This window comes from Urocampus carinirostris, chromosome 13 (genome assembly GCF_059441175.1).
Source record: "Urocampus carinirostris isolate Australia breed hairy pipefish chromosome 13, RoL_Ucar_1.0, whole genome shotgun sequence".
Taxonomy (NCBI): domain Eukaryota; kingdom Metazoa; phylum Chordata; class Actinopteri; order Syngnathiformes; family Syngnathidae; genus Urocampus; species Urocampus carinirostris.
In genome coordinates this window covers 16,434,301-16,454,110 of record NC_142361.1, presented here as the reverse complement: position 1 = coordinate 16,454,110, position 19,810 = coordinate 16,434,301, and the positions used below count along the sequence as shown (strand labels likewise).

Sequence of the window (19,810 nt, the reverse complement as noted above, 5' to 3'; positions counted from 1 at the left end):
TGCTCCGTACCCCTTTCCAGCCTTGTCGTGGTTTACAATTTTGTCTCTGGTGTCTTTGGACAGCTCTTTGGTCTTCGCCATGTTACAAGTTAAAGTCTTACTAATTGTATAAGGTGGACAGATGTCTTTATGCAGCTAAGGACCTCAAACAGGTGCATCTGATTCAGGATGATGCATAGAGTACAGGTGGACTTCTAAATGGCAGACTAACAGGTCTTTCAGGGTCAGAATTCTAGATGATACACAGGTGTTCAAATACTTATTTGCAGCTGTGTCACACAAATAACTTGTTAAAAAAAATCATGCATCATGATTTCTGGATTTCTCTTTTTAGTTTATCCCCCTCACAGTGAACATGCACCTACAATGATAATTTCAGACCCCTCCATGATTTTTAAGTGGGAGAAATAACAAAATAGCAGGGTATTCAAATACTTATTTTCTTCACTGTATACATACATATATATATATATATATGAATATTATTTTTAAGCACAGCACAGTTTTGACAAGATGTTAATCGTCATTTTTCCTTTTTCAGTAGCTGCACACGAACGACAGAGAAATCACAACTGGTAATCCGACATTTTTATGTCCAGTGAAAGCGGGGACGGGGGAAAAAACAAAAGCGATATTTGTTTGTTCGTTTGAAGCCGATCACAATCAACACAATTCAAGCGACGCTTTTTGCAGGCCTCTTCGTTCCATTACTGCATTAATCCCGGCGAAGTTGGCCTCCACTTACTCCTCAAACGCGTAACGGAAAACATTATTGTCATCAAGGTTGGCCTTGGCCGCCATGTTACGCTGAGCATCTGTGTGTACGTGATAGTCGGGGTAGGGGGTGAGGGTGATTTCACATCGACACACGGTCGAAGGCTTTCCGCATTTAAGAAAAGGATAGAAAGAGAAGGGGAAAATGCTCTTAGGGACTTTTCTACATTCCACTTCACGGGCACAAACAAACGCAGCAAAAAGCCATTCGGCTCGGAGGGGGGGGGATGCGGAGGTCAGATAAGGGGAATGCGGCAACGATGCGAGCAGACACTACCGAGTGTCCTTTGGCCCGACTGAAAAGGTTCAAAACGCGATTATGGCTTGAATGCAATTCAAACCAAAAATCCATAGCAAAATCTTTAAGAAAATGAACGGCATTTGAATGTATTTACTTAATCAGATATTGTATGTATCATTACATTTTTAGTAGTAGGTTCATACATGCCAACCTTTTGACAATAAAAAGCGGTAGACCCTATTGAGCCTCCTCTATTTTTTCCCACAAATCACAATCAGTATCCAGGATATTAAAAAACAAACAAATATTTGTTTTTCCTAAGGTTGTGTGTAACTTCAAAATATTCTACTTGCTGATGCCATTTCTTGCTGAAATCATCATTGCAGCTGCTTTTGTTGCACGTGCAAGTATGTGAAATTCCTAGAAACACTTGAATTAACTCTTATTTTTTCATCTTTTTGGGGTTTCGGGTTGGCATTTGGGACTGTGTGTGAAACAGTTCTTTTCTTACTTTTACCACTTTCATCCTGCAATTAAAAAAAACCAGGACCACACGCGTCACATAGGCTTTTTGAGGTTTTTGTGTCCCAGTAAAAGAAAGTTTGGAGATAATAATGTCAGCTCTTTTGGTGAGTCTCATTTAAAAAAAATGCTATTTTTCCAAACTATCACAAAATTCCATTGATTTTGCTAAATATTTAAAATTAATATTGCTTGTCTTTTTTAATGAATGACATTTTCACCTCTAGGAGGAGCTAAATAACACACAGTTTTTTTTAGCAATTTAAGTGGTCACTAGAAGTATGGCCATCATTTTAATACTGTCATACTTCTTTAAAATAATATTTTAACTTTAAGGAAATAATTCATTTTTATGAATATTAGGTGTTACTTGACTTTGAAAAAAAGGCAGTGGTGTTTCCGTTAAGGGTTTTTAATTGAATTTCAAATTTATATATTACTTAATTTGTCCAACATGGAGCTACATAGGCTTCCTGAATATGTTTTTTTCAGGAAGCGTGTGTTTTGTTTTCTACAATTATTATGATTATTAGTAGCCATACATCAATTATCCGCACCGCTTAAAAAAAAATTGATTCGAATAAGCAAACATACATGAACTGTCATGAAATGAAATGATCTGCATTTATATAGCGCTTTTCAAGTCAATGACTTCCCAAAGCGCATCAAATAAAAACTATATATATATATATATATATATATAAACTATGTAAACTAAAATTTAAAAATTTAATTTTACCGAACATGAGTCTCACCTAACGGGAGCTATCAGGTTTGTCTGACATCTTGCTGCTATGGGTTCTTCCAAATACCAAAACCTGAACAAAAATGTGAGAAGAAAAATGGTGTGGTTGAGGACTTTAAGTCACCGTAGTCAACATTCTTACTTGTGCTTTGTAGCACTTATTTTTAGTTGCACTACAAATTACAGTGACATCTAGTGGTCAAATAGTATACCGTGTCACTTTCAACCAAGGTGTCAGACTAATTTTCACCGAATAGCTGTTCTTCAAAGGGCCTGATGTAAAGTATACATGTAACAAAATTTAATTAAACGCTATGCAAAATAAATCTAACTACTGTTTGATATTAAATAACTCATTACACACATTATGTTTCCATTGAAAATAAATGCCACTATACGTATATTTTATAGACCAAATGTTTCAATTCCACTTATTTTTACGCGACAGGCATTGTGGAAAATGTAGGTTTTTGGCCAAAGCACCCTTGAATAATTTCTTTGTAGGAAGTCAGACATTTTAAGGCTACATCAAACTATGTGGCAGGCCACATTTTGCCCGTGAGCCATGAGTTTGACGCGTGTGCTTCAAACTATTTTTTGAAAATATGTGCGGCTTCATTAAGAACCACCTTGTGGGGGAGCCTAACTGGCCCCGATTGAGGTAGACCTCCACAGTCTTAGATAAGATATGACCAAATGAAAATTCCAATCTATTTTATATATTCATAATCACATTTTTAATGTAGTTGACGGTGCATGCAATCTGCACGTTTGGTGTGATGGGTGAACCAAATGAAGCGTCCCGCAAGCATCTCCGTTACCTCCGGATATCAAATTGAAGCTATTTTGTTTTGTTTCCTGGCCCATCCTCTCTTCCTTCGATTCGTTACTCTCTCCCGCCGTCATCCCTCGCCTCCCCCCTTGCCTCCCCCGTCCATCTTGACACAGTGCACTGAGCCTAATCGTGGATAATTGGGTGGGAGTGGTGGTGGGCTGGCCCTGCCTTTGTGTGCAAAGGGCAAGTGGTCAAGTTAATGGGGCCCTTGTGCAGTGTCGGGGAGCCCACTGTCGGCTCTTTTTCCCGACCCTGCATTCGTTCGATCGGCTCTCACGTTTATATTTTCGTACCAACTTGAGTGTGGTCCGGTTGCTCCACCGCTTTGGCCTCGGTCCAGAACCGAGACGGAAGGTTGGCTTCTGGAAAGGCGGATCGGGAGGCCTCGCTGCAGTCCATCTTTGACAAGTGTCCCTCCTTTTTCCCTCCCTCCTTCCTGCTCCTCCCTCTCACTGATAAACAGAAGAGGGAGGCTGCAGGATTAGCCGCGCTCCCTCCCTTCTTTATCCTGCTCGCTTTTATTCCCGAGGAGGGGAAGACGCTTGACTGGGCTTGATAGGTGCCTGAGTGTGTGTGTGTTAGCTTGTCTGGCACCAGCTTAGCCTGCAGGAGGCCATTGTGTTCGAAAGGCAGGCTGCAGCCAATCGGGTGGGCCCGAGCAAACTTTATTCCATGTGTGAGCATTTAACTGCAGCACCAAAAAACACACACACAGTCCACACTCACCGTTTTGCTTGGAAAAAAGTGAATGTCTAATGACGTTTCATTTTGTAGGATGCCCGAACTATATTATGCCAATAGACAAGATTAAAACCGAGATCCATGAGGAAGGCCCTCAAATGGAGCATATATGGAAAAACAATATAAATCAAAGCTTTGGTTTCAAATCCATGTCTAATGTTGGGAAAGCAAAGCTCCGCTAAATATTGAAAGTCTATCGATCTGAAATTGATATAAGTATCGGTTTGTCTGAAGGCTATACTATTGGCTCAGGTATTGACCATAACATAGGAGCAGTTCATTCTGGTTCCAGGACTTATATCCGCCACTGTTTGGTTCTAGCATGTAGAACAGGGGTGGAAATACTACGCCTACATTCCACATAATCCGTCCTCCCAAATGAAAACTGTAAAAATATAATGATTTTGTAAAGTCACACATATAACAGAAGTGCATAAATCACTTTTTTGGGCCAAATTGAAGTTTTTGCCTTTTTAAAGAAAGCAGCACTTTCTGCATAATTGCCCAAGTCGGTCAACCAGTCATATTGCGGAAACAAAACAAACAGTATTTCTGGCTTACTCAATAACATGACTTATATGGATTTTCTCTTGAGATAAGCAAAATTTCCCCCCTCTAAATATCTAAAAATGACTTACGCCAATTATGTTACTATTGTGATGATATGGTAAAAAAGTTGATAGTTATTGTTTTGGTGCTATTCAGTCCCAGCCACATAAAAAAAAAATCATGAGGCATTTTTCTATACTTGCTATTTTTGTATTATGCATTTATTCTATTTATTTAGATAGCAACTGAATTTCACACCTAAAACAGTCCTAGTTTATTTTGAGTTTTTCAATGCACAGAATCAGATTTAATCGCTGAAAAAAAGGGACAAAACATATTGATTTGCTTGAATTCAGAACAATTGAAGGCATAAATCTATTTATAAGTACATATAAAATGAAATATAACATGTATGTGTAGAAGTCTGCGAGTAACAAATATGGATAGGACTTTTTCCCTCATGTATTTCAAAGATATAGATGAGTTTGATACAGATCAATCATCTTTTCCTGCTAGTTTTGGTACCCTCTGCCAAAGTTATGAACACATCGCGACTCAAAAAGTTAATATTTTTGTTCTTTAACAAAACGGGCAAATGCTAATAAAGATTCATTACTTTTACAATAAATTTATCTGATACAAACAGATATTTGTGGGAATTTGGAGGATTTCTTTGCTGTTTCATTCATTTTTTGTGACTACAAACTACAGTGGTACCTCTAATTACAAATGTCTCAACATATGAAAGTTTCAGGTTAAGCAGTACCTCAACGATAAAATACTGCCTTTAGTTACAAAGGCGTTTTAGGATACGAAGTAAAAAATACAGTACAGAATGCACTGCTTTTAGCCGCTTCCAGAATTCCCCCAACGTAAACAAACCAGCATGGTCTTCGTGTCACCACCACAGTTCGGAGTTCAGCGTGCAGACACAACGAGGAGAAGGACTTACGACGCAGCTATCATTCAATGAGACAATATCAAAGACATTTTAGCAATATACCACAAAGTCTTGGAATTTGTGAAAAGGAATCACCTGGAAAAACTGTTAACAAGTGGGGCTATCGTTCATTATGATGTCTCCCTTTCCAACAGATTGTCAAAAGCTGGCAAAAGCAGATGTCATTGGATCCGTTTTTTTTAAGAAACGCAAGGCAAAAAAGTAAATTAATATTTCCATTATTCTTTGTTTTTTTACATCATGTGCTTCTCGTTTTATGTCTGTTGTGCGCTAATCTAATTTGACAAGTGTTTGTTTCATTTTCTGATACTCCTTTATGATTCGTTAAAAAAAATATCACATTGTACTTGAGCGGGGCTTGAAACGGATTAGCTAATTTACAGGACTGTCTCAGAAAATTAGAATATTGTGATAAAGTTCTTTATTTTCTGTAATGCAATTAAAAAAACAAAAATGTCATACATTCTGGATTCATTACACATCAACTGAACTATTTCAAGCCTTTTATTATTTGAATATTGCTGATTTTGGCTTACAGCTGAAAAAAACTCAAAAATCCTATCTCAAAATATTAGAATACTTCCTCAGACCAAGTTAAAAAATAATTTTATAACAGCAAAACTAGATCAAACATTTGAAAATGTCCATTGATGCACTCAGTACTTGGTTGGGAATCCTTTTGCACAGATTACTGCATCAATCCGGCGTGGCATGGAGGCAATCAGCCCGTGGCATTGCTGAGGTGTTATTGATGCCCAGGATGCTTCGATAGCGGCCTTCAGCTCATTTGCATTTGTAGGTCTGGTGTCTTTCATCTTCTTCTTAACTATACCCCACAAATTCTCGATGGGGTTCAGGTCAGGGGAATTAGCAGGCCAATCAAGGACAGTGATGCCATGGTCAGTGCACCAGTTACTGGTGGTTTTGGCACTGTGGACAGGTGCCAGATCATGCTGGAAAATGAAATCCTCATCTCCATAGAGCTTTTCAGCAGATGGAAGCATGTAGTGCTCTAAAATCTCTTGGTACACAGTTGCATTTACTCTGGACTTGATGAAACACAGTGGACCAACACCAGCAGCTGACATGGCTCCCCAAACCATTGCTGACTGTGGGAACTTCACACTGGATTTCAAGCAACTTGGATTTTGCTCCTCTCCAGCCTTTCTCCAGACTCTGGCGCCTTGACTTCCAAATGAAATGCAAAACTTGCTTTCGTCTGAAAAGAGGACTTTGGACCACTCTGCAACTGTCCAGTGCTTCTTCTCCATAGCCCAAGTCAGACGCTTCTTCCGTTGTCTTGAGTTCAGAAGTGGCTTGACCATGGGAATACGGCTATTGTAGCCCATTTCCCGGACACGTCTGTGAACTGTGGCTTTTGATACCTGGACTCCAGCTTCAGCCCACTGTCTTTGAAGCTCCCCCAAATTCTGGAAGCGGCTCTTCTTCACAATTTTGTTAAGGGTGCGGTCATCTCTCTTGGTTGTGCAGCGTTTCCGGCCACATTTTTCCCTTCCAACAGACTTTTTGTGGATATGCTTTGAAACTGCACTCTGTGAACAGCCTGCTCTTTGAGAAATTTCTTTTTGTGTCTTACCCTCCTGATGGAGGGTATCAATGATGGTCCTCTGGACAGCAGTTAGATCAGCAGTCTTCCCCATACTTGTGATTTAGTTTAATGAACAAGGCTGAGTGTTTTTAAGGCTCAGGAAACCCTCGCAAGGTGTTTAGAGTTAATTAGATGATTCAGGTGATTAGTTGAATAGCCTACTTGTATACTTATTCATGATATTCTAATATTTTGAGATAGGATTTTTGAGTTTTCTTAAGCAGTAAGCCAAATTCAGCAATATTCAAATAATAAAAGGCTTGAAATAGTTCAGTTGATGTGTAATGAATCCAGAATGTATGACATTTTTGTTTTTTTAATTGCATTACAGAAAATAAAAAACTTTATCACAATATTCTAATTTTCTGAGACAGTCCTGTATATTCAAAATGCGCCCCTAGTTACGAAGTTTTCAGGTTATGAGGCTACTCCAAGAACAAATTAAATACGTAAGTAGAGGTACCACTGTACATTATTTCAAGTTCTTAATAATAGTATGTATATAAGTTAACATTTAAAGCTGTATTTTCCCCCTAAAATTGACTGTGAAGGAAATAGTTTTTTAAAAACACTGATCATGTCATTGATTTCTCATGCCAGTTATAAAATTAAGAAGACAATCGTTTTTGTTGTGTGGATCTTCTTATAACAAACATTCTTCACTGCAAAGCAACTCTTCTTCGTGAGTTACAGAACAGGTAAGTAGAATTACTGTCTACCTCACACTCTTGTCAGTCTTCAAAACAAAATGGCATCAACATTTTGAATATCAGTAAAATTAGCCACACATTCTCAGAGGTAAATCAAGTAACTTTTTGTTTCGACAATTTCAAGTGGTTAAATCAACAATGCAATAGAAGCGCTAAGCAAACACCTCACAGTAAGCACTCTCAGTCACAGGGTTTTATCAAAACCTGGTGTGAAGATTTTCCTTTTCCCGACAGAGACATCAATAAGGACAAATATACTGTCTGTTTAAAAATGGTACATATACAGGAGTAATAGAGGTTTCCAACAGTGATATGTGGTGAGGTCCGTGTCTGGTAAGGCTCCTATTAAATAAAAGCATAGATAGGTAATTCCTCACTGTTGAAAAAAGACCTTATGACTGGAAAAAAATGTACTATGACTAATTCTTTTATCTGGGGTGAGGCCTGTGCCAAATCATATTCCTGGGTCTTATTATCGCCACCTGTCATGAGGCAAAAGAATTGCTTGCCTCACTCTACATCTGCAGATGCTCAGCACAGTAATACGTTACATCCTAATTACATTAATGAAATACATATTATAAAAATCCTAAAATTGTGAAATAAAAAATAATATATATATATATACCCATTAAATATGCTTTTATTTTATTTTTAATTATATATTTCTATGATGACAGGTGACTCACCTGCACTCCCTGACTGCATGTCATTGGTTCCAACCCCCTAAACATAGATTTAAAAATTGTCCAATTAGAGCATGTTACTGAATTGTTTAAAAAACATCGCAATGATTTTGAAATATGCAATGACGCACTTTTCTGGGATCATAACAAGTTTACTTCCTGATTTACGCAAACTCAACGTACACATCAGGTGCAGATCAAACAAGGCACTAAACATTACTTTCCATGACGGTTACCACACAATAGGCTTTATTCTTACACATTGTTGAATTAAGGCTCATAAGCGTGGTCAACTAGCGTGATTGCACATGTGTAATGTTGTGGCGTTCGTATGAGCAGCTCAGGAACAAGTCATTTACAAAGCATTTGTGGGACAAAGATGCGTTTCCAAGAAGTTTCACTTTCTAGGATTTCACATGTTTGTTGCATTTAGATTACAACATTTAAAAACATCTATATCAAACAAATACATGATGTTGCAGAACTAGGTGATTCATAAAACATGTGATATTTAAATGTAGCCCTTAGCCAGTCAAACGACTGTTGTTGAGCAACTGAAACTGCATGATCAAAAGCTCAGATAAACTGATAGTAGTCAGGGAAATATAATAACTGGCTTGCACAAGAAAAGAAAAAACTATTTTAATTTGTAAATCCAGGATCAAAAGTTCAGACATTCAACTTTTTATGGCTATCTGCAAATAATTTTAGCACCAATATCACAGTTGTTTTTTCTTTTGCAATGTCTATGCAAAAACACAAGATCTTATTTTCAATGACTAAGCCAAAGAACGCTTCTAAGTTCGACTCTAAAAGGCAACAAAGCTGACGTAAGGCACGCAGGCAGTTGCTAGTCAATCGTGTGCACTGTTTGTGAACTGGCTTACGGGAGGTGAGGAGGTAAGACTTAACTTGATTTGAGGGACCGAGCCAGGGCAAACTTGAATTTTCTAATTTTATTTGTGAGGACTCGGGAGGAGAAAGTGGAGTGCTCCTTTGAGTGTGCGGAAGAGCATGCGGATGCGGGGTGCCTTGCACGAGAGGGGGACGAAATCCATTGTACGGATCCTTCACAAAGAAAAAGAAACAAAGAACAAAAGCGGGTGGATAATTATACGACACCAAAAGAAGTGAAAAAAGCCCAGCCCAGCCCGAGCCAGAACCTTATGATTGACATTTTAGGTCCGGACTTAGCTCATGGTTTAAGATCTTACCTCTAAGGGACAAAACGTTGAAAGGCTCAAAACACCTAAGGTTTTGCTCTAAAAAATACTTTATGACATATAAAAACAAACAAACGTTGCTTTCCTAATCCAGGAAACTTTGACCTTTAAATTCATTGGAACATTTTAGCTAGCAAGTCTAAAGAAAGGTCGCATTCTGCGTGCGTGACAAGCGGTTCACAGTGTAGGTCAGAAGTGAAGACGCCACTATTAGCCCTAGTGAAGTCGTGTGAAGATTGGTCGGTAACGGATTTACTGAGCTGGTGCTCCTTTGGTGATGCTGAGCAGAAGAGGGTAGTGGATGTCCTCGTCGTACACGTCTGTGCCTTCCTGCAGCATCTGAAGCGACAGAACTGGATTTGAATACTAATGTTTACAAAGGTTCCATTTATTTGCCGTATTTTTGATTACATTTGCTCAAAACAGTTTATTCATAAAAAAAAAAAAAAGGACAAGGAGTTCCTGGTCCTTTTTAAATACTACTTTTACTCATTTAAAGGCATACGTTTCACCTCAAATTGGGAGAGGCTGTGCCAGCCAATCTTTGCCATCTTGGCTCATTTTTTAGGACAAGCAAAATTTTTTTTATTAAGCTTCCTCGCTCATATCTTTCAGATTTAATATCCCCCTATGTTCCGGTCCGGAGCCTTAGCTCTGAAATTGCTGGTCTACTAGTGATCCCAAGAGCCAAGAAGAGATCCACAAGTTCGAGAGCATTCTCCATTCGGGCCCTGGTGTTGTGGAATGCTCTTCCCCCTGAGATTCGATGTGCAATCTCAGTGGAACTGTTTAAATCTAGGCTTAAAACATACTTCTATTCTATAGCTAATTAATGACCTATATTTCACCTTGAATGTATCTGTATTTGTAATTGCAACATCCGTTGCAGCCTGGTCATCCTGGAAGGGGGATTCTCAAGGTTTCTTTATTTACCTCATGTTGAGGTTTTGGGTTTTTCCTTGCCCTCGTTTAGGTTTTAGATCAGACGATGGTGTAATAATAGTCTGCAGTTTGCAATAATCTGTGGGCTGTGCAGCCCTTTGAGACTCCTTGTGATAAACGGATAAACAAATGGACATGACTTGACTTGACTTGCTATATAGGCATAGGAAATATTAAGAGACAAAAGTATCTTTCTAGCTATTATCATTTTTAGAAAACAAAAGTTGAACATTATTAAGTTTTTAAAAAATACTCCTTTCCAATGAAACTTCAGAGAAAAACAGGTTTTTGTGAAAGGACGCATTTAAAGCAGAACTTTCACTTCAGTGCTTTTTTTTTTTGCATTTGTGATACCGCCAATACCTAAACAATACCTTCCATAAACACAAGAAACCTTTATTTGCAAAACAACATTTACACAACTATTCATCACCCAAAGATTCCCATGAAGTGATCACAAAATTTCTGTCACCAGGGCAATCACATTCCATGCAAGAAACGTCAACATTCTCTGACCAGAGGATGACGTTAGGACTTTTCTTTTCTTTTCAAAGGAATAAGCTTTGTTGAGGAGTTATTTGCCAATTACGATTTTTCCATATTTCGCTGCACTGCTTAACTACGCTCCTTATAGGGCCGCCCACACACACGCCGGAGAAAAAAAGCTGATAAGTTGGGCTTCCTCGATGTGAGAAGTGACCAAAGATCCCACTCCTGGCATCTAATGGTGATTTATTATACTGAAAACATTCCCATAGGCTTAGTACTCACTGATGACCAGCACCAAACCCTTTATAATATGATTCTAAAATAAAACGAGAAAAATATATTTTTTACATTTTACCTCTCCTGGTCTGCAAACACCAGAGCGGTGGTAGGGAAGGCCCAGCAGCGACTGCACTTCCTGAGATTGCTCAGGAAAAATAACCTAAAACAGCAGCTGCAGGTGTCTTTCTACAAAGCCACAGTGGAGAGCATCCTAACATACTGCATCACGGTGTGGTATGCGGGGTGCACAGCAGCAGACAGGAAAAAGCTCCAGAGGATCATAAAAACAGCCCAGAGAATCGTCGGCTGCTCTCTGCCCAGTCTGGAGGACATTGCCTGCTCTCGCTACCTCAGCAGAGCAGAAAACATCGTCAAGGACTTTTCTCACCTCGGCCACCATCTCTTCGACCTGCTGCCTTCCGGCAAGCGCTACAGGTCACACAAAGCAAAAACGAACAGACTCAGAGACAGTTTCTTCCCCACAGCCATTACCACCCTAAACAGACACCGCACAAACAACTGAAAACTGTTGCAAAAAAAAAAAAAAAAAAAAAAACCTCACACGTATGTAAAATGGTACATTTCCTTTTTTTGCACTATGATGTCTATGCTTGCACCAATGTATATGCGGACTATTTTTGCACCATGATGACTTTGCACCAAATGCAATATTGCACAACCGTTACGATACAACGTTATCACGACAACCCTGTATGTAACATCCCACATGCTGACATTGCTGTGTAAATACCATGTAAATTATAACTATAGCCTTATTCCCCTTGTTTTATAACATTATCTTCTCTGTTCCTTTATCTTCTTGCTCATACCCTCACTATGTGTAAAACTGGAGTGTCATGCCCAATTTCGTTGTCACAATATGTTAGCCCATTTGTAACAATGACAATAAAGGTATATTCTATTCTATTCTATTCTATTCTTTAAATATTTACATATACGTGATAGTATTAAATGAGTTACTTAAAAATAAACAAAAAGGAATTCTTGGGATTTTTTTGAAAATGGCTTTTATGGCTTTTTTCAAATAAAATATACAATTCTTCAGGCTTGTGTTGTACAATATAATACATTGTAGCATTCTTAAAATTTCGATTTAAATTTCTATGAATCTACTTTTTTTTCTTTTGTTGAATTTGTTCATGTTTCTAGTGATTGATGCTGAAATATGTAAATGAAAATACATTAGATTTCTTTGAGGCTTTTTGTGATTAAGGGCTTTCCAAAATAATATATATTTCTGAGAGACCGACAGTTTTTACTTTTTACGTGTTTAGTCAATAGGAGGTATGTGGCTTTATTTATCTTCCACAAACATGATATTGATCAAACGTCGTGTTGACCAACATTTTACATACCTATTTTAGTCGCCAGATATTACGGCAGTTTTTTACCGTGATGCCTGTCTCCACCACACCCAACATCTTCGTCCGCGGTTATCTCCCCTGCAGGCAGAGGTCGCTCGTTGAACCCGTGACCCCTCCCTCCCTTAAAGAAAGGAGAATGAAGAAACGGGAGAACCCAAGGGACCAATGGGCGTGGCGAGGCAGCTGCCTGAACCGCATCCTCCCCAATACCCCCACCCCAAAAACGAACCTTACTTCGGGTGCTGTGCCGAGCGGCAATGGCATTGAAATGCTGGCGGTAAAGCGGGCGGAAGGAGCCGAGGTGGCGACAATACAAGCAGGAGAGGACGGGGAAGGGGAAAAAAAGGTGCAGGAGGGAGCGAGGACGGCTGAGAGCTGGCAGAGGTGAAAAGTTTAACAAGCAAAGCTGTTCCTCCTGATCGCAGGCAGCCTAATCAGCTTCATGGGTGGCTGCCTAAATCGCCTCTCAACCCCCAACACCACCTCAACCTTTTCTCTCCGTCTCGCTCCTTTTTTCTTTCCAAGGTGCAAGTCATTCATTTTAGTGGCACTTTCACTAGCGCTTCCGTGGCCCCGGTACACTCAACCCCCCCTAGCTTGCTCTCTTGTGTGGCCTCAACATTTCCACATCGCCACTCGGGACAACAGGGAGGAAGTGGACAAGGTGGGGTTAAAGGCAAGGGTGGGCGGGGGATTTGGATGTCCGGGCTTTGTATAGGAAATTAAGACATTTTGTATCACTGCTTTTGGTGCCTGACTAAAGCCTGAAAGTTTATTGTTATTCTTTTACTAATCTTGTTTGTTTTAGTTACTCGTTTCAATCCTTCATCTTCTTTTCTTTGTGTTGAGTAAATTAATAGCCAAACAAAATCTTATTTTGTCACGCTTATTTTCAGTATAAGCTTTAACAGACAATGTGTCATATTTGACCACTGGATATCGCTTGATTGTGTTGTGCTAAAAATGACAAGAAATATTTTTTGAATTATTAAAATGACTGTCCTATATTGTGTCTACAGCAACTTTGGGTGTCCTGAGGTGTGCTTCAAAATAAAATCTATCATCATGATTACTATTACAGACGCTGCCCTACTTCCGGACAATCGTTTGTAAGTTAAATTGGTTCCTAAGTTGCTTTAGTGCTATATTTTATATGTTTAAGGTTTATTAAAGCATGTTTAAGGCTTGTATAAGTAACCTGTATTGTTTGTATTAAAAAACAAACATTTCATAAAATAATATGCTCTATAAAGATAAATCAAGTCTAGTTTAACTTACTTTTGGAAGATGTGCTTCAAGAGTTAGGCAACTTCCTATTCTGTGGTAGAAAATGGCCAAAAAAAGCGATCCAACTATTTTCTCAACCACATCAAGCTTTCTTATTACATATACATTTCAAAAGAAATGGCTCGCCTCTTCTTTACACTCTACACCAACCATATTGAATGGATGCACGATATATTAAACAGTAAAAATGTCAGAGTTCGTAGCGCGCTGGTACAATTTGTTTACACACGAACTAGGAAGAGGAAGCAGATTTGCTGGGTGCGCTCTCACAGCGCCACAGGCTGGTAGCAGCAGAAAGAAGCAGTACTGTCCTGAACTCGGGAAAAGGTGCACAATACTAAATCTAATTTAGAGCAATGTCCAGATATTTTTCGACATCCCCAAAAAAAAGGTTCTATCTAACGAATGTTCGTTAGTAGGGGAGCGCCTGTATTATCAAGAAAATAAACTACGGAGACTCAAAGAGACCAAAACACATAATTTTTCTTGTTATTTTTTTGCCCAGCCTCTTTCGGAGGTTTTTGGTATTTGTGTACCCGCAGCAGCAAAATAGCAAACAATCATGTACGCTCCTTCTAGACAAGGCTATTGATATGTAAAATAAATAGTATGTTTTTCAACATATGGGTTACTAAAAGGACACATTTATGTAATGGTTCATGTTTTTTGTTTATTAATTAAAACAATAATACACAGTCTCTCTTTAATACAGTTGTGTCAAACTAATTTTAGCTTGGGAGCCACACAGTAAAAAACCCAGTCCCAAAGAGACAAGTAAATTAATAGTATGAAAAAGGTGCTTTAGCTGCAGCGCTGGGGGTCTTCCAAATTATGATTCAGGGATTTATGATTTGATCTTAAAACGATTGTTGAGATTTTTCCCCCCACAATATTTTTAAGATGTTATGTGTTGTAGTGTTAATTAAGTGTGCGTTTGTAAAAACATCAACCAAACCATTTAACTTATTTCCGTTACAGTTTAAGTAACTCGTGGAACTCATGGAGAATGGAAAGTTGCAGTAATAGCATACAAACACTAATTTAAATGACTGATTTAATGATTTTAAGGTATTTATGCTCTTTTTTTTAACTCATATTTACCTAAATATGGGAACTTATTATAAATTGCCTTAAATATTATGTCCATGACTTTTATTTTAGGTAAAATAACAACAGAATGGGTTTCCTCAATGTTCTCTGTTAGATTAATGGTCGTCAGCAAATAAAGCGAAAGTGGGTGCTTTGCAAGAAGCGCCTGGTTTCGACGACATCCGGTGGACATTAGAAACTGCAAGTCGTTGTTTGACACACAAAAGAAAAAATGAGCGTCAATGCTTCTGTCAGCAATGTCCGTCACAAGAAATGATGTGGGGAGCCAGATTTGGCCCGCAGGTCATGGGTTTTACACATGTGCTTTAAGTAATAAGTACTTCTTTTGGCAGCGGACTGGTAGAAAGGATTCTTTATAGAGGTAAGATCAGGCCTAAAAAAATCCAGCCAGACCTGACCTAGGCCTGCCAGTATTAAAGCCCGAACTATCCTGAGCCCAACCAATTAACTTGATTTGAGGGACCGAGCCCAAAGCAAACCTAAATTTTGATGTTTTATTTGTAAGGACTCGGGAGGAGGAGGGGTGATTTTTGCCAAATCCGCCCACATTTTGGGCCAGGTTTTGGGCCTATTATCTTATGCTAAGTTAGTTTTACCTGTTTTCTTTATTTGGAAACACTGTATTGAGTTCAGTAATCCCCTTTGACCTACTATAGCTAGTGCACAGTTATTCTGGTACATGGTTAATTTGGAATGGTGTTATCCAATGCTATTTTAGTAGTAGGCAATTGGAGTAGCTGTGGTTGAGTCTGTTGATACTAGGAATTATTTGTTGCCAACCGTTACACAGCCAAGTATGACATTCGACAATTCTCTATCTCAATTTGCTTGCAAATAGAGTTTGTGCGGTATGTGCAACGATGTGAACAAATTCGGTGTGGCAAACAAAAACAAATCACGCCCAAGCTTTGCACATCCGGAGCGAAACCGCCGGAGATGCAAAAACCAGTTTGTGCACTGCGATACGGCAAACGTGCTCAGAACCGAGTTGAAGTTTGTCGGCTTCGACTTATGCGCGGGCGCCAAGGAACCAGCGAAATTAAAATTCATGACTCTCACTTCACAAGCATTTGGGTAACAAGATTAAGATGGCGGCTCGGAAAATAGAGGCGGCATTATCAGGCGGCTTGCAGTCCCTCCAGCTGCTTGCCTCGCTATTCCACAACAGCGAGGATAAGAGGATAACGCCCGAGCTCTGTCGGCTGCACGTCGCAGCCTGCACACACAAACGCACCCTGCCGCATACACTAGAGCTTACGTGATTTTTTTGGTGGGGGAGTGCATACTTCTTAAACCCAAAATGCAAGCTTGCAATGGACCATAATTGTGACCTTTGTATTCCATGAACACAAAAACAAGGATATGGCTGTTACCAATTTCCCTTGAGGGAATCGAATAGCTGCGATAAATAACATCCAAAAAGATCCCAGCGGATTCAGCGGGAGGGTAATTCATTCAATCTGAATAATCCCTTCACCTCCTATAAGGGCTTTTTAGTTTTACATTTAAAATGATTACTAATGTGGACGAGACACGTTCCTACTAATAGACATTTTTTAAAAGGACATTGTGTAATATTCAGCGCCTCGAAGTGGTAAAAAAACAAAGCATTTTTTCAGGAATTTCAATGCTGATTTTCTAATTATTCCAGTACTATTGAAAGAAAAATAATCCTGTGAGAATCATGTATTTTGCGGAGCCATTAATATATCTGCAATGTACATATGTGATTTTTAATCATTTGTGTGCATTCATCAAGACGTATGATTTTTAGATCATAAAAATGATAATATTTAGCCTAAATTTTTAGTTGCAGGTATTTCTGCGCAATACAATTTACCACTGGTAAATATAATAAATGTCCATAATTGATGGGTAATCCCCGCACTAATAAACATTTCATAATGCCCTGTTTTAGGTGTAGCATGCACCTTTCCTCGTGGGTGCCACCCGCAATTAATGTACCAATTAATGCCAGCAGCTGTTAATCACCAGGGAAGAAGAAATGCAATGGTAATGCAAAGCCACCAAAGAGCAGTGTCGGCTTCATTTTCAAGCAGACCTGTTGAGAAACATGGCAATAACTTCATACAAAATACATTAAAATTCAATCATTTAAGGATTTCGAACATATTATGTAATGTTATTTTGTTGTTGAGTTATTGTATTATATTGTATTTTTGTTCTGTTTTTTTTATTTTTTAATTTGGTGTTCGAATAAAGTTTTCATTCATGCATTCATTCATTTCAAGCACTAAAACTGACTTGTTGTTTGTGTTTGAAACAACGTGATCGGAAGAATAGCTGCAATGATTTGCAGCACAAAAAATTATAGATAAGTTCTTACTTGAAGTCACCTCTTCCTTGGAAACGAGCAATTTGGGTTTGATTTTTTTGAGTATCTTAAACTGACGTGAAATGCAAATCCACATTGTGCAGGTCGTGATATCGTCTCGTCTTATTTTGTGGGCCTCCCTCTGCAAGAATAGGTGCCAGAGAAGCTAATCTGTAGTACAAATGAGGAGCAGCTGCTCATTGGTACACGCGTGGGTGTGCTTGCTTGTGTTTGGGTGTGATATCATCACATGTTCGCGTGTCATGTCTGGCCAACATGCCGTCTAAATGATGTCTGCTCTATGCGAGCTGGTGATAGAAATCCTTTATTTTTTCTTAGCTGTGGGTTCGAATGGTCAGTTTTGGTCACACACAACCACACTCACCAATTTGGTGTGCTTATGAGAAGATAAGCAGAGAAGACTTAATTACTTTCTTATGTGGGGGGGAAATCACTCCAAGTTGTCCTCATCTTTGTAGGCAGCACCTGACCCGGGTGTGTGTTTCTGTTTGTTCACGTTTGTGTCAATCCTGTTCAATTAATTTCTGAATATGTTTTTTAAAAATGTGGTAGCTGCACAAATATCGCTATTGTGAAACAATTTAAGTGAACTCCAAACTGGGGGTAAGATTTATTTTGAAAATCATGTAGCATACACTCGCATATAAGCCGACTTACTAAAACTGCTTTAAAATAGTCACTTACTTAAAGGTGGGGTGCGTCATTTGAAAACTTAAGCCTGCAATCATGACTTTTAGCCTGGAGATGGCAGAAGAGTTCCACATGTTTTGCCTTTATTTCTTAGACATGCTCGAAATAACTCTTCTTTTTTCAACTTTTTGTGGGTTTGTTCCACCCAGAACAGGCCTGATTAAAGTAAAATAAAAGTAGATAGGTACAAGGTAAATTAAAGCATAAGGGTTCTTTGAACTCCTTTGGGCATTGTTAACACATCCTTAATATAGAAAATATTTCACTTTCAACTTTTTGTGAAACCCTAAAACTACACACTACAACTTTAAATAAATACATACCCAAAACACCGATAACACATGTACCTAAACAACGATAATTGTTTAATTCTGTAGATAATAAAGGTAACTATAACTTGTAATAAAGATAAAACTAAACCCATTTTATCCCATTTACTGTACCTTTAAGCAATGCTTAAATGGGATTCTCTTATTTCTCAATGATTTCCTTCTTTGACTATTATTTTTGTCATTGTTTCCTAATTACTTTTCTTGGTACCCTTTATTAAGAACAGGCAGATTAGATCACAATAAAATGAGATGTGGTCCATTTTGAACACAATTGGGACAGGACCAATTGACTGAAGAGCAAGAAGGGATTGGGCGGCAGGAGAGTATTAAGCACGGCCATTGGGTGACGAATATCTTAGGTCCCCTTGTGTTCATTTTGTTTTATATGCGTACAAGCCGACCCCCTGATTTGATTATTTTGGTGATTTGTTATTTATGTTGTGTTTATTTGTGTGGCTTTAGTTGCTAAGATGGGAGCTTGGCTGGTTCGTCAACTGTTTGGCTAGAAGGTTAATTCACATTTAGAATTTGTTGTTTTAATATCTTATAGTTTTCGGTTCACGGTTCCCTTATCTGCCTGGCCTGTGTTGCCAGAGCACCACTGTGACTGTGACCCAAGACAGCTCTCCACTGCTGAAGGTTCCTGGCCTAAGTTTGGCTCATGTTGGCTATTCTTTGATTTTGTCGGCCAGTTCTTTTGCTGTCGTCCTCTGATTCTGCCCTCTTGTGCCATGAAGAATGATCTTGGCCAGTCTTTATGATCTTAAGGCGTGATTATACCACTGCAGTTTTTGTTTGCCCACAGTTGAGAAGTTTTTTGGAGGGGTTAATTTCCCCTCAGATGGTGAAGTGCACTGTGTCATTTGTAGCTGATACCTTGAAGTTTCCTATTGCATCACATCTCCATGGCCTGGATTTTTCTTTCCAGATTAGAAGTAACCAGCACTTGCATTGGATCTGATTTTTATTTGACAGCAATGTTCTTGTATCTACTGTATTGATGGCTTTAAGTCTAGCATTTGCGACTGTGATTTGAGGTATTCTGGTCATGATTTCTGGTCTCCTCTGTTGAGACATCTCCAAGATACGTAAATTTGCAGACAGATTTAGGCTCTTGGTGGTTGCAGGTGATGTTTGTGGTGATACATTGAGTGACCTGTCTTTACTTTTTTTCTTTCTGTGCTGATTGCCATCCCAAATTGGATTGATGCTCAGTCCAGGCGATTGACCAGATCTCTGAGTTCCTGATCTTCTTCTGCCAGTCTGGCAATATCATCATCAAAAAGGATGTTATGTCCCTAAATGCAATGTTCTGTGGAACTCCTTCCATCTCTGAAACCAGCC

At 38.8% G+C, this 19,810-nt stretch overlaps 1 protein-coding gene across 2 annotated transcripts in view; it reads right to left on the bottom strand.

The window, feature by feature from the left end:
* Positions 1-8,599: 8,599 nt before the first annotated feature.
* The window catches only part of camkmt (calmodulin-lysine N-methyltransferase), a 185,883-nt gene continuing 174,672 nt past the window's right edge, over positions 8,600-19,810 (bottom strand). For both annotated transcript variants that reach the window (XM_088351060.1, XM_088351059.1), the window contains exon 11: positions 8,600-9,935. In XM_088351060.1, coding sequence (XP_088207186.1) covers positions 9,849-9,935 — 87 coding nt within the window. In that variant the 3' untranslated portion in view covers positions 8,600-9,848. The remainder of the gene's footprint in view (positions 9,936-19,810) is intronic.